At 51.4% G+C, this 14,172-nt stretch overlaps 1 protein-coding gene across 1 annotated transcript in view; it reads left to right on the forward strand.

The window, feature by feature from the left end:
- SSC4D (scavenger receptor cysteine rich family member with 4 domains) overlaps positions 1–13,909 on the forward strand; it is a 28,079-nt gene extending 14,170 nt beyond the window's left edge. Inside the window, exons 3-10 of the mRNA XM_019493253.2 lie at positions 1,690–1,761; positions 2,480–2,794; positions 6,349–6,429; positions 7,078–7,152; positions 7,658–7,969; positions 8,824–8,901; positions 9,880–10,226; positions 12,856–13,909. Of these exons, the coding sequence (XP_019348798.2) occupies positions 1,690–1,761; positions 2,480–2,794; positions 6,349–6,429; positions 7,078–7,152; positions 7,658–7,969; positions 8,824–8,901; positions 9,880–10,196 (1,250 nt within the window). The 3' untranslated portion in view covers positions 10,197–10,226; positions 12,856–13,909. The remainder of the gene's footprint in view (positions 1–1,689; positions 1,762–2,479; positions 2,795–6,348; positions 6,430–7,077; positions 7,153–7,657; positions 7,970–8,823; positions 8,902–9,879; positions 10,227–12,855) is intronic.
- Positions 13,910–14,172: the final 263 nt, after the last annotated feature.

A 14,172-nucleotide genomic window follows, 5' to 3' on the forward strand; every position in this document is an offset into this window, starting at 1 on the left:
ATCATCAGGTGGAGAGAGTATGTCTGGGAGGCCCGGAGCTGTGGCAGCTTGCAAACAGCAGACAGGATGGAGCTGTGATTCCCTAGGAAATGAGGGGCAGGAGGATGCTCTGGAAAAGGTAGGTTGTTGGGTGAGTTAGCTGGTTAAGGAAGGGATCCAGGCTTGACTGAGGAAAGGAAGTACTGTGCCAGCTGACCTGGGGGGCAAGGGATCCTGACTCTGAAGACACAGCCACAAAGGGTGTGTAGGAGGGTTTGGTGAGGAGCAGGGAGCTTTGTGATAGGGGTAATTAATAGGTATTTGGGCTGAGCTGAACTACTCAAACTTTTTGGAAGTATGTCCCTTCCTGGTTGATGAAGACAGTAAAGCAGAGGCCTGGAGCTGTATGAAATAATTAACGGCCTGTGCTTTGAGGTGGGGTTCCCTGAGCAAGACAGGCTTTTGACCTAGAGCAAAGAGTTACCATTCTGCCTGACAAACGCAGCTCCTTCAGGTGAACACTGTGATATTCCTGTCTCTTCAGGGAGCATCCCTCGCTCAGAAATGTGGCAACAGAGAAGCAAACGAGATGTACAGAATGAGATAAAAGTAGCATAGAGGCAAAGCTGCTTAGCTAATAATGAGTAACCAGCACTCTAGCTAGCACTGGTGGGGAGGAAAAGGTGCCCTTTACTGTACCCCAGAACAGTGCACCCGTTTCTGAATCATCCATAGTCCTGCAGCTCTTCCCTAAGATTAATTAATTGCTCCCTAGAAACACCAGCCTGGGGTAGGAAGGTAAATGTCACTATCCCCATTTTGCATTGGAGCAAGCAGAAGTAGAGAGGTTATGGGGTTTGCACAACCTTGTGCATTGGTACTGGAGACGCAAGTAGATCCTGAAGGGTCATTCTCAATGTGCCAACATCAAGGTTTTAAATCGACTCTCACAACATGTGCTGATTTCCTTCAGGCCCCAGCTCTTGAAGTCGTGTCAGCTTTCCCTTTATGAAGTAAGTTTCCAGTCCTCACTGCTATGGTGAACATCTTGAAAATGTGCTGGTGTTCACGTAGTGTCCCTGTTGTGTGACCTAGAGGCTCAGAATGAAACCAGAAGGCAAGTACAAGGATTCCCAAATGATTATGGATTTCCTAAATCTAATGATTTTTAAGCTAGTCTCTTGCTCATGGGCATCTAGCTTATGTTTCTAGAGAGCTCAGTGCTGCAGTACTGTTGACTCCTAGTTATGCGATCACTCCACTGGGCATTGAACATGGTCCTCACTTGGAGCATATGGAGGGAGCGCTCGGGACACTGCCAGCCACCAGCTGAGCATCTGGCTCAAAGTGCCTTCTCTTCACGTAGAGCAGTGTTAATATGAAGGGTGGGGGGGAATAACAAAAAGAAATAGAACCCTCTTTTCTCAAAATATTCACTTTCAAAAGTGCATTTTGCTTCTAGTCACGTTCCACAAGTGTTTGCTTCCCCACTGTGAGATTTGCATGCCTACAGTCTACTAGGCATGTGTGCATGGCTACAGCACTATCCTATGTGTGTGTGGTACACCGCTGCTCTCCTGGTGCACACGGCTTGGCTGGTGACCATGGTGGGTGTATGTACACACAGCACACATATTCATTACAGTGTGTCTGAGAGAGAATAGTGGCAAAATGCATAGACATTCAGAAATTCTTTGATTTAATTTGCAGAGCTCTTGCCCACGCAAGCAAGCAGAAGACCAACCAGCAGGACTGTAACAGCCTCACTACGAAATGGGAAAAGTAAGCCTTTTTGAGCATCTCCTCCCAGCCACCCCCACTGCCTTGGAAGCCCTCATGGTTTAGTGTCTCTCTGTCAGTGGTCGGTAGAGGGAGCACAAGCTATGCTGTAGACTCTTCTCACATACTTTCACCAAGCCTTGGTACCTCCTGCAGTCAAAGATTATTCCAGTGAGGTATCAAGGAGCAGATCTTCTTGCTCTGGGACATGGTGTCTCTAGGCCCATTGGCATGTGTTGCTGCCCCGTGAAGATTTGTGCCTGACTTGCTGCTTTCCATCACATCTATGCTGCTTTCAGCACAGCCTGCTCTTGTCACTCCCATGTGACTAAGCTCAGTGCATGTCTGCCCCCAGCCACCATGCTGCACCCAGGAGCATTGCTGTGAAGCCTGCTTTGAACGCTCTCCCCTGTCCCCCATGCATCAGATCCTGGAAGTGAAGCCATGCAGCCACCCCAGGTGCTGGGCTTGCACCCGTAACCCTGCCTGTGACAGTGACTCTGGCACCTGCTCACTACTGCACATAGCTTTAGTGTTGACAACTGGCAGCTGCAGAGCAGAAATATGTGGGTGGGACATGCCTCAGGTCAGCGCTGCTTAGCATGGAGGCTGTGCAAACATGCCTCGGGGGTCACCTGGAGCCCTCCTGCCAGTGAGGTATGATCTAACCAAAGCAGGGGGCCCACGGGGAGCACTAACCCTCCTCCCTCTTGTCATCCAGATGATGGGAGCATTCGGCTGGTGAGCGGGACTGACGCTTGCCAGGGCAGAGTGGAGATCTACTACCAGGGGCACTGGGGCACCGTGTGTGATGATGACTGGGGGCTGGCCGATGCCAGTGTGGTTTGCAAGCAAGTGGGCTGCGGCCACGCCCTGGACTACAAGAGCAATGCCTACTTTGGCTATGGCACAGGGCACATCCTCCTGGACAATGTGAACTGTGATGGAGGCGAGCCCCACCTCTCAGCTTGCTACAGTCTGGGCTGGGGCGTCCACAACTGTGGGCACCATGAGGACGCAGGGGTCATCTGCACAGGTAGGAAAGCAAAGCAGCATGGCTGCTGTCTTTGGATTGAACAAGGGACCCCAGGAGCTACCACAAGGCTCTAACAACCCCAGTACTTTGTGGCTCAGGTGCAGAGTAGGGTAGCAAAACACCCTGATGAAAGGGCTACTTGTGTTGACCAGCTGTTCTCAGGAGACCAGTGAGAATTTTCCCCTGCAGACTGGCACCTCCTTGGGGCAGAAACTGTCTTTAAGGCTAGGGACAGACATTCAAAAAGCCCAAGTCTGAATTGATTCATTCTTTGCAGGTTAGTCTAAGCTGCACAGCTTAAACTGATTAATAACTGGACAGACATTCTCTGTTAAACCAGGAAATGCAGCTACATGCCTGCAATGGCTCAAGCCAGAAGCTGGGGTGCTAGAGCATGCCTGCCAGCCAGTGTCAAAGGGGAGAGAAGAGAGATGCTCTCTAGGGCACTCACTCCTCCTTGCTGGAGCAGATGGTAGACAGCAGCTGGGAGGCGGGGGGACAGTTGCTGCCAGACTGAGGAGTGGAGACAGGGAAAAAGTCCTTTCTCTGAAGCAAGCACATATTGAACACAGTAATTTGCAAAGCATACAACAGGGAACTACCAAAAATCTTTGCCTAAGCTAAGATACAGCCCAGTAAAACACAGCATATGCAACTTAGTCTAACTTAAAATGAAAACCGGGAAGACAAAAATTAGTCTTACTAAACCCAAGGGCAGTGTTTCCTTACAGCCAGACATTCAGAAAGGCTTTGCTTAGGCATTCCCGCCCTTTACATGTTCTGCTTTATAATGTAAATGTAGCTGTCTGCATTTTTGGGGGAAGCTGTCTGCAACTTCCCTTAACTACATCTCCAGCATGTGTGATGAATGTCAGGTCTTTGCCAACACTTCCCACCTCTCAGTCTGGTCCTGCAGGTCTTAGCTCTGGTCTCACAGGTGCAGGGTTTGGATCTGCACACATGGGACTAGCTGGCCTTTCTCCCCCTGCTCCAGGACATGCTGTGGAATTAATCCCCTCGCTGCCTGACTGCAGGCAAGTTGCAGAGACTGCAGCCAAACCCCCAGGGGCTTTGGGGGAGAGAGGGGACAGAGGAAAGAATTAACTCAGGGGTGGGCAATTACTTTGGGAGAAGGGCTGCTCACTGAGTTTTGGCAAGCCATCGAGGGCCACATGACAGGTAGCCAGGGGCAGATAAATATTAATTTTCTTAATTTTTTTAGGGGCCCTGTGGGCCAGACAGAATGGCTTGGCATGCTGCATCCCACCCACAGGCTGCATTTTGCCCACCCCTGAATTAACTCCATCCCTGCCTGGCTTCAAGCAAGCTGTGGAGATGTGGCTGGGGCTGGCAAACCCCAGCTGTGATCCCTAGGGTTTGCCAGTGGGGGCGGGAAAGAGGACAGAGGGAGAAATTTGCCTCAGGGGCCATGGCAGGCCAGCATCTAGCCACACGCTGCCCCTGCTCCAGCTAGAGAGCCCAGAACTGTAGGAAGACCAAACAGCCTTGGAAGCTGGGCAAAGAGGTCCAAGAGGAGGTCATTGTAGTAGAGGGTGAATCATAAGCACATAGGACTTAAAGGGGTGTCCTGGATCATTTAGTTTAGTCCCCTGCTATTGTAGAATTCCTTTCCTGCAGTGGAGAGTAACTGTGGCAATGGATGCCTGGCTGGATGAATGGGACTGGAAGGGACTATTGGCATTGGGGGTGAGGAGTGGAGCTAGGAGTTATAACATGAAAGCTGTTGGCTAGGGTGGACTGGCCACTGGAAAGGAAATGGAATATTGTTATAGCATACCCCAAAGTCAAGCTGACAGTAATGCCCCAGCGCCAGGCCCTTCTCCCATGCAGTCTGTAGCTCTCATCACCGCAGGAGCTAAGTGCCTCTCACTCTTCAGTGTCATCATCCTAACAACCCTTATTAGGCAGGGCAGTGCCACTGTTCCTCCAGACTGAGGCCCAGAGACACTAACTGATGTCCCCAAGGTCCCACAGGCAGAAAAGGGGACTGAGCCCCAATCTTAAGTGAGGGGCCTCCACCAGACCATACATCCATCTGTCTTTACCTGCTGGCACTGGGGAGATCTTGAATCTCATAGTCAAAGGCAGGGGAGGCTGGAAAAGCCATTCCTAAGGGAAAAGATTATCCTGCCTGCTATTGCCCAGATCTGCTGGGTGGAAAAGAAACTGTCTGGTCTGGAAGTGAAGGATGAGCTGTCAGCTGAGCTGTCTGTGGGCCAGTGCTGAGCAGAGCCTTCTCCCCATCTTTACATGATGTATTTCTGCCATTATCTGTTGATTACCATTTATAATGTTAATAATCCCCTTGAATTTCCTTATTATCATGGCTAATGACTGGAGCACTAAGTGCCGTCACTTTCCCTTTCCAACTATTAACTAACAAAGAGGATGATGCTGTGAGAAATGAGCAATTTTCTCATACTGCTTCTTTCTCCCCAAAATATCTGTCATTTCTCTTCCCTGCTGCCAGGGAGAGGGAAATACTGGTCCAATAAGGCCATGAGCCTGGGGGGACAGCTAGGAAGGGCAGGGCTATTCTAGATGGGTCAACAGAGGAGTCTTTGAGGGGGAGCACCAGTATCAATCCCAGCCCATTGGGTGGCATAAGTGGCTGGTTGAACGAGAGTGGTTGCTACTATGTAAATAATGGACTTTACCTGTGATATAGGGTGTAATGTTTGCTTAGCCCCTGTGAGAGACAAATGCCCTTAGAGCAGCAGGCCCCTGCAGCAGGCTTTCAGTGATGGACAGAGCTGGGCTGGGGTGACCAAATAGGGGGACTTCTTACCAGGCTGCTGGGCACTCTCATACCCTCTGCTTTTCTCTGTGCTGTGTACCCCCCAAAGGAAAATCTTGGTTTGAACCCACGAATTATGGAAGGGAGCTGTTGGCTCACTTAGGTCAAGTTCTGGAGATGACTTGGGCCAAGTCTCTGTTCCAGCCCTCTCCCCACACAGCCTCGCCCCCTGCCAGCCCTCAGCACAGGGGTATTCCTACAGTGGGAGCTTGGCCACCTTGTCCTTAAAGCAGGCAGCAGAGCCCTCAAGGTAGGGGGAACTCTTTGCTACCAGCCTCTGGTCCAACTCCATACACCCCACTCCACATAACCACTAATAGCAGGGAGCTGTGGATGAGTCATGGTGGCTTGATGTCACATACAGATCCAACTGGGGACCTCCAGCCTGGAAAGTGAGAGCTTCCTCACCTTAAACTAATACTGCAGGTTTTCTCAGAGAGAGCCCTAGCACAGCCAGGGCATCTAGGGATTAGTCAGAGCAACCGGGCACCTTCAATCAGGAGGTGATGTAGCTTCATCTGGTAGGACAGAAAGTGCTGAGCCCTTGTTCCCAAGGAAAAGGCTGGAGAAGGGGGAGCCAATAAGAGCAACCAGGAAAATATAGAATAACATACACATATTTCTTCGTTCTCCAGATGGGATCTCTTCTAGCTGAGCCAACTCTTGAAAGGCTTCTGTGCAGCCCAGGCAATGACCCTTGTTCATGTAACCTCTGCCCCTCTGTGTGTCCCTCCAGGGCTGGGGATGTCAACAGTCACACCATTCACCACCTCAGTCACCTGGGAGTATGGAAAGCCATTCACCGGCACTGCCACAGGTGAGGCCAGCTTTCCTGTTCAGAGGGGATTTGTGATGGACCCTGCATTCGCACTGTCACGAAGGCTTAAAGTCACAAGACTGGTGCCTGGCTTGTGGTAGCTACAGTTCTACCCCTGGAGTAGTATTCTTCTATTGAGAACACAGTTGTCATGCAAATCTGTTTGCTATTCTTATTGGATGTGGAGAAACATGGCTAGGATCCATGATCCTGGGTTTTCTCTTTGTCTTCTGCCTTGGAGTTACTCCTGGTGGTTATTACAGTGCGCTGGGGCAGCCTCCCTGCATGTGTATAAGCGCCCCATGTGTTTAAACAGCTGCCCCAGGGGAGCTGCTCATAGTAAAGCAAACTCATGGGCTGGTGCCTTGCAAAAGAAGCCTCTATTGGGTTTAAGCACTACTGACCCCTCTTGCTAGCTCTGTGCCAAGCAGGAAATTTCAGCCTTGGTACTACGTGCCAGGAATCCAGCAGGACTCATTATCTTTTATGTACATGGTTGCATTGGGCATAATCCTACCATGGTGCTTTTGCAAGCCATTGCTTCCAGAGAGTGAGCTGCCCTGCTACCCTTAAGTAGAGAACAGCAATGAGACAGCTTTATTCCTGGACCTTTCTTCTGACTCCTGACTCTGGCACTCATCTTCGCAGTCACTGATGGCAGAGATCAGCTTTCTCCAGAGACTGAAGTGATGACGACGGCTATTTTTGCGAGGGGAAAGAAAAGTAAGTATGGCCTTGCCCTGCCACTCTGCATGCACTGGGGCTCGTTGAGAGATTCTCTGCCAGGCCAGGTAGGCATGTGGCACTCGGGCGTCATGCAATTGAGGCAGGGCCAAAGCCAATGAAAGCCCTGAGGTCACACCTGCTTAGGCCCAACAGCATCAGCTGAGCCCCTACTCAGTCACGGGGGATCCTGCCAGTCTTGCCAAATGCAGCGTGTTGCACCGTTAGATGGTAGGACAGGCATTGGAGATGACAAGACCCAGCATGCAGCATTCCACAGAGTCTGAAATGGAGCACACTGGGACACACAGCCTCCTTGGGCCTCACTTGGCATTGGAGATGAGGGCAGCAACAAAGCACTTCACAGAAGATAGAGATGCCCTGGGCCCAGGAACTGCACTCCCCTCCTCACCCCACGCTGACCTTCATCCACAAATATTTCAGGACCCCCCAGCTTCCCCTGCCACCCTCACTTGCCCTCTTTCTTGCTCTCTTTGGTCACCAGGTGGCAGCATCCGGCTGGTGAGCGGGAACAGCAGCTGCCAAGGCCGAGTGGAGGTTCTGCATCGCAGCACCTGGGGAACAGTGTGTGATGATGACTGGGATTTCGCCAACGCCCAGGTAGTCTGCAGGCAGATGGGCTGTGGGTCTGCAGTGGTGGCCACGGTCCTGGGGTATTTTGGCTACGGCACTGGGCCCATCCTCCTGGACAACGTGGATTGCATTGGCACAGAGACCGACCTGGCGGATTGCTTTAACTTGGGCTGGGGGCAGCACAACTGTGGGCACCATGAGGACGCCGGCGTTATATGCAGAGGTGAGATGTGTGTACAGACTGCAATGCAGCTCGGGATGCCCCAGGCCACAAGATCATGGTCTCATGGTACATGTGGTTTCAGGCTGTATCCAGCTCTCATCTGAGATCAGTCAGCTAAGTGCCTGGAAAGGGGACAAGAGCTTTCCTGAGCCCCAAGGAGCTCTCTTATCAGATGCAAGGGTAGAGTTGATGGCCCCTGCAGCGAGCGCCTTTCATGCAGCCTGGCCTTGCTCTGACCCAGAGCCCTGAGCTGTGCTCACTTCTCTGCAGCTGTGCCATGGTTTGGATGGGGTTTGGATGTAGTCACATTCAGCCCAGGGTTCAGGCTGGCATTCAAGAGCACTGGCATTTCCCAGCTCTGTCTGTGAGACTCTGGCCCAGCACAGTGGGAACCCTGTGAGGTCACCTTTTTGTGGAGGTGCCAGTGGGACCCAGAGGGAATTGCTTCTGAATTGCCCCAAACCAAGATGTCAAAGTCAGACTTGGGAACCAAACCTACACCCCTGACAGTTCAAAGGGGCTTGGCCGGGAGGTCCCAGGTTGGGCCCAGTGCCTGGTTTGGAGGCACAAAGCATACTGCACCCACTGGGTGTACTGCTGTGGCACATGATGGGTGGGGCCTGCAGGCAGTGCCTGTGGATTTCAGTGTCTGCTTTAATGGGGGACTTGCCCATTCTTGCCTTAAAAAGGGCAACACCCCTCAGCTCCCTGTAGCCCACCATCTCTCCCTAGCTTTTTACCTGTGCCTGTCCTTTCTCTGGCGCTGGTCACAAGTGCTATGTGACTCCAGCCAGGAGCCTGAGAGCAGAGATTTGTCCTCATTCTTTTTTCCCCTCCCTCCTTTGCTGAACCAGGCATGGATGACTCAGGAGACCATTTCAGAGAAGATACATATGCGACTACAACCTCAACCACAACTCGCCCCAAGGATGGTATGTACTCTGTGCAGCCAGTAACTCCTTCCTAGGTGGCTTCAGGTAGCCATGGTTCTAATACTGGAGAAGTGCTCTGGGGTCTGTCTTGGGTAGCAAATCAGACAAGAAAGTTTTTAAAGGTTCAGACCAGTGCCTTTAGGAGTCACTACTGACGCGCTGATCAGAACCAGTGCAACTACCTAGGGGTAGCACTCATTGCTCTGTTGGCTCCCTTGACATTTTTCAGCTGTGGATTTCAAAGCAGCTTGCAACTATTCATTATAACCTAGCCACACACTATCCCCCTCAGGAGGACAGGGCAGTGGTAGAGGTGATGTGACTAGACAAGCTCACACAGCAAAGCCAAGCCAGGAATGGAGCCCAAGTTACTTGATTTCCAGTTGGATGCTGTGTCCACTGGACCATTCTCTAGATTCCAGATAGATGGCCCACTGGCTAGGGCAGAGGAACACATTGCCTTTCATTTCTGGGTACCTGTAATAAACGGAGGCGTTACAAGTGTTTCCACAGCCATAGCTCCCAGAAAGAAGGGAGGCACTTCCCAAGTGAGCAGTTGAAGCACAGGAATGGGGCTCAGGGCCACTGTGTCTTGTGCAAGCACATTCACCTCACTGAGTCCAACTGACCTGTCTGGACCACAGCAGCAGTTACCTGCAGCCCTGGGTGCTGCGAGACATCATGAGTGACTGTACTGCTGGGAGGTTTAGGCTAGAAGCTACAGCCTACGGTCACTTGCTGTCCTAGCAGTTGTGTAGGCTGAGTGCTACTTTCCTCTGCTAACCAAGATCAATTAATTAATTAGGATCAATTAAGACAGTCTCCCATGAAGCAGCAACTGCTTCCTAGGCCCATCTCTCTGCAGTGCAGTGAGACACTGGGGTGATGAAGAGGACCCAGGTGGGGCTGCCAGTCAATCTCAAAGCTTAGAGGTTCTGCTGGGCACTGACCAGGTCCCCCCGTGCTCCCTGCCCCTAGGATTCCTGCGCCTGGTGAACGGCAGCCACCGCTGCGAAGGCCGCGTGGAGATGTTCTTCCTGTCCCAGTGGGGAACAGTGTGTGATGACGCCTGGGACCTCAAGGATGTCAAGGTGGTGTGCCGGCAGCTGGGCTGTGGGCATGCCGTGGCGGCCTGGGGGGAGGCACACTATGGCCAGGGCATTGGCTACATCTTCCTTGACAACCTCAAGTGCAAGGGCAACGAGGCCTCGCTGCTGCGCTGCTCCCACATCCACTGGAACGTCCATAACTGTGACCACTCGGAAGATGCTGGCGCCGTCTGCAGCCTGCTATGACCCTGCCAGCCGGGAGAAGCTGTTGCTCAGGTACTGCCAGGCAGTGCGCCAACCCCTGGGCACTGCCCCCCTACCCCTCCCTGTTGGGCTGTATAAACCCATGACAATAAGGTTCCTGAATTGGGGCAGATGGTGCCACTGTGACATGTCTTCAGGGTTAGCCACTCCCTCTATTGACAGGACAGCAGCCAGTCCCAGAGCTTCTGTGCTCCAGCCTCTGTGCTCATGGACCTCCCTCCAGTGCCATCCTCCCCCTGGAGCTCTGCCTGCATCCTCCATCTGTTTCCACTGTCCCCTCATACTCACAGGGTGGTTGACATGTGATCCCCAGGCTGCATTTTCTGCTTCTGTCATGCCTGGAGCCCCTCACCCATGCCCATTGCCCTATACTCAGGCTCACTGCCTGAGCATGACTGGGAGTGCCTGGTAGACTGAGCCCTGAGCACATAGAGTATGGGAGAGATGGGCAGGAAGGAAGCATAAAGGGTATAGGAGGAGGGGTAGAGTCTAGCAAGTCTGGGTGGGGTAGGTACTGTGGGCCAAAGTGAGGGTTTCTTTTGCTTCTCCCTTTCTCAAGTGGTGCCACAGGACAGCTCCTCCCTCCCCTCCCCAGAGCTCTCTGCTGGGCTGACAGATCTCCCACCTGACCACAGCCCATTCACTTCCCTTTATCAGAGGTGGGCATCCAGCAGAAACCCCCCTTGTGAATTGTTAAAAAGCCATCAGCAACACATCCAGCCTGCTGTGAAAAGAGCAGCTGCAAATAATGCCCCCTAATGCACCTTCAGGGTTGGGCCAGCTTAATGGGGCAGTGGAGTTACAAGGAGCCAGACCTAACAGCATCCCTGAGTGGCTGGGGGGGTGGGCTGCCAGCGGGAGCAGGAGCCTGCTGAGTCTGATCCGCCTTCTGTGATGGCACAAGACCTGCCAGTGCTTGGGAACTGTTCCCAGCAGAGCACAGAGCCATGCAGGGAATGCTGAAGCCATGAGTCTGGTCTGCAAGCCAGGGAGAACCCTTGGCAGAGGGGGACTTGACAGCTGCAATTTGCTGGACTATGAAGAAAGATTAAGAGGTGCCTTGATTGCAGGGTAGAAACAACCTCATGGCAAGAACATAATGGAGGCAAAAGGGCTCTTTAATTCAGCAGTGAAAGGCAAAACAAGAATCCAGGGGCTGGCAGCTGATGCACAGGGGTTTGGCTCAGAAATTAGGCACAGATTCTTAACAGGGAGGGCGATTCCACTGTAGAACAGACTCCCAGAGACAGTGGTGGAGCCTCCAGCTGTTGATGGGCTCATATTAAGGCTGGGTGCCTTGGTGGAAGAGGTGCCTTAGCCACACACAGGTACAAGCTACTGGCTCAGTACAGCGGTAACTGCATGAAACATAAAGGGCCTGTGAGAGACAGTGAATCAGACCCACTGATCTGATGGCTCCTTCTGAGCCTGAACACCAGGAATCTAGCAAGATCAAAGTGTGTCAGAGCTACCAATTTATCCTCATCTTCAATGCTAGGATCAGGGGCATGAATTCATAGGACAGAGCTGAATGAAGAGTTGCAAGGAATAACTTAGTTGGATATTGGACTGGAGCTCATGGCAGCCATGTTCTGACAGCAGTGCTGCCACTGGCCTGTAGAGTGTTTCTGAGCAAGTCACTTTGCTTCTATGCCTCAGTTTCTCCCATCTGTAAAATGGAGACAGTAACTCTGACTTCTTGTATGAAGTATTTTGAGCTCAATGGACAGGAATTGCCAGCTAAGAGCCAGACATCCTCATTTAGAGTTGGGCCTGAAATTGCTGCTGAAATACTTTTCTGTCAGATAATGCCACTTTGAGATTTGCCTTTTAAAAACAAAATATGAATTTAAATAAAAATCTGATTTACAAATATAGAAAAACCTGTTGAAAATGTCAAAACTCCCAATGTGAAGGTTTTTGGGGATAAATGTATTTTTGAAGTGGCTTTTAGTCATACGACTGACTTAATTTTATATCGTGACTTGGGACAAGAAAAATTAGAATCTCTATTTTTCATGGGGCAGCAAATCTGTTTTCCAACCATAGCTAACTGTTCCTGAGCTGTCCATGAATGTGACTCTGAAGTTCTTCAGCAGACTTGTTCTCTGCCTTATCTGTAAATTTCTTTCTCAAGCAATTCTCTGTGGATCAAGCAGGTATAATATACTAAGAACATTCATAGATTTGTATCACAGAATCATAGAAAAGTAGGGCTGGAAGGGACCTCAGGGGGTCATCTAGTCTCTTATACAACCTTGCACTGGGGTTTCATCATGATGATAACTCCTAGAAACTCCAACCAACCAAGAGGAGGACTGCATTGTTTTGGGCACTGGTAAGACCTACAGTCCCTGCCCCAATGAGTGAGTGTGGAGGAGGGGTGCTGTGAGGTACAGCTGAGTGTGGAAGGGATGGTGGGGTGTGATGAGTGTAGTGGAGGCACATGGGGTGCTGTGAACTTGAAGGGGTAGGTAACTAGTGCCCATGGCATAGCTTAGAGCTGCTTCTCTCCATCTGCCATGTGCCAGGGCCAGAGGAGTCAGGATCTCTCAGACACTCCCTGCCCAAGTTGCCTCATAGATGATCCAAGCTAGTGGAAAACCCTAGCTCTGAGCTAAAGCTCCTGTTTGTCTTTCAGACTGAGGCTGGCCCAAGCTGCAATGGATCCCAGATGCCAGTGGCACACGGTGCAAGGTGGGATGGTTCCCAGCAGTGCCATCCACAGGATGCGAACCACACGTTCTACACACCTGTGTTCCCTGTACATCACTGTATATAGCACAGGGCTGTATTGAGCAAGGAAGCCCTGTTCTTGCTGCCATGCCCTGCAGACCCTTCCCCTTTCACCTAGCCATTTACCCAGGCCAGTTCCAGGTGCCTGGCTGAACAGGTGCCAACCAGTGCCTCCTGGTTGCCTGATATCCCAGGGACACGGAGCAGAGCTGCTCAGTCCTCTGGGTTGGTTCCATGGCTACTCCCTATGGTGGGCGAGTATTGATCAGAAGAAAACCCTCAAAGCAAGAAGGAAAATCACTGCCCAGTAGAGTCTCACTAGGAGAAATGGCAGACACGCAGGTGCCCAGCAACCAGAGCCCATGGAGAATTCTGAAAACTTGAGTATCATTCCAGCATGTGTCAGGGGACTGGGATATCTGCAGAGCCCCCGGAAGATACATTTTTGTTCAGACACTAGAGTGATAATAACCACATCCAGGCAGGCTCCCAAGTGACTTAGGAGCCTCAATACAGCCCTATTGTAAAGATACTGGAGTACCCTGAAGCTGCAGGATGCAGCGATGTGTCTGTCTAGCCACTTGGTCATGTATTTCACTGTGCTCTGCTCCTGTTCTCAGACCATGCTGGAAACTTTGGGGTCTCACCCTGGCAGGCTCCTTGCTGTCTGCTATTCACCTTTGGTCATTTTTCTGCCCTGGAGACTGGTGCAATGTTGTCCCTGGGTGTGAGGGAGGGGAAGTTTTTGCTTACTGACAAGGGATTCACTCCCAGGACTTGCATGCATCTGCCTGGGCCATGTGTTTGTGTGATTCCTTTGTTAATCGAGTGGGCGTGTCCCAGGGTTTTTCCACTTTTCTGACATGTTTTTGTGCATAAATAAAAGCCCTTTTCAAGTGTGCTCAGAACCAGCAGGCTTGTCTCTGAAAACCACAGCTCAGTTAGCTGCGTTTCAGGCGCCGGTGGTGACAGATGGCTTATGATCCCTCGCTGTCACTAACAAGTGGAAACAGAGGGGCCCAGTGACCCAGGCCGAGTCCATGGCAACTCCATTGATTTGGGTGGAATAGCTCAGATCCATGCCTAATGGGATTTTTTTCCAAAAGCACCTAGCTAGGTGCCTAACTCCTATTGGTTTCATGGGGATTTGGAGCCAAACTTGCATAGACATATCTCAGTAGATGCCTCTTTGTCTCGTGAGGATCCCAAATAACTGGCACCA

The sequence above is a fragment of the Alligator mississippiensis genome, chromosome 14 (assembly GCF_030867095.1).
Source record: "Alligator mississippiensis isolate rAllMis1 chromosome 14, rAllMis1, whole genome shotgun sequence".
Lineage (NCBI taxonomy): Eukaryota > Metazoa > Chordata > Crocodylia > Alligatoridae > Alligator > Alligator mississippiensis.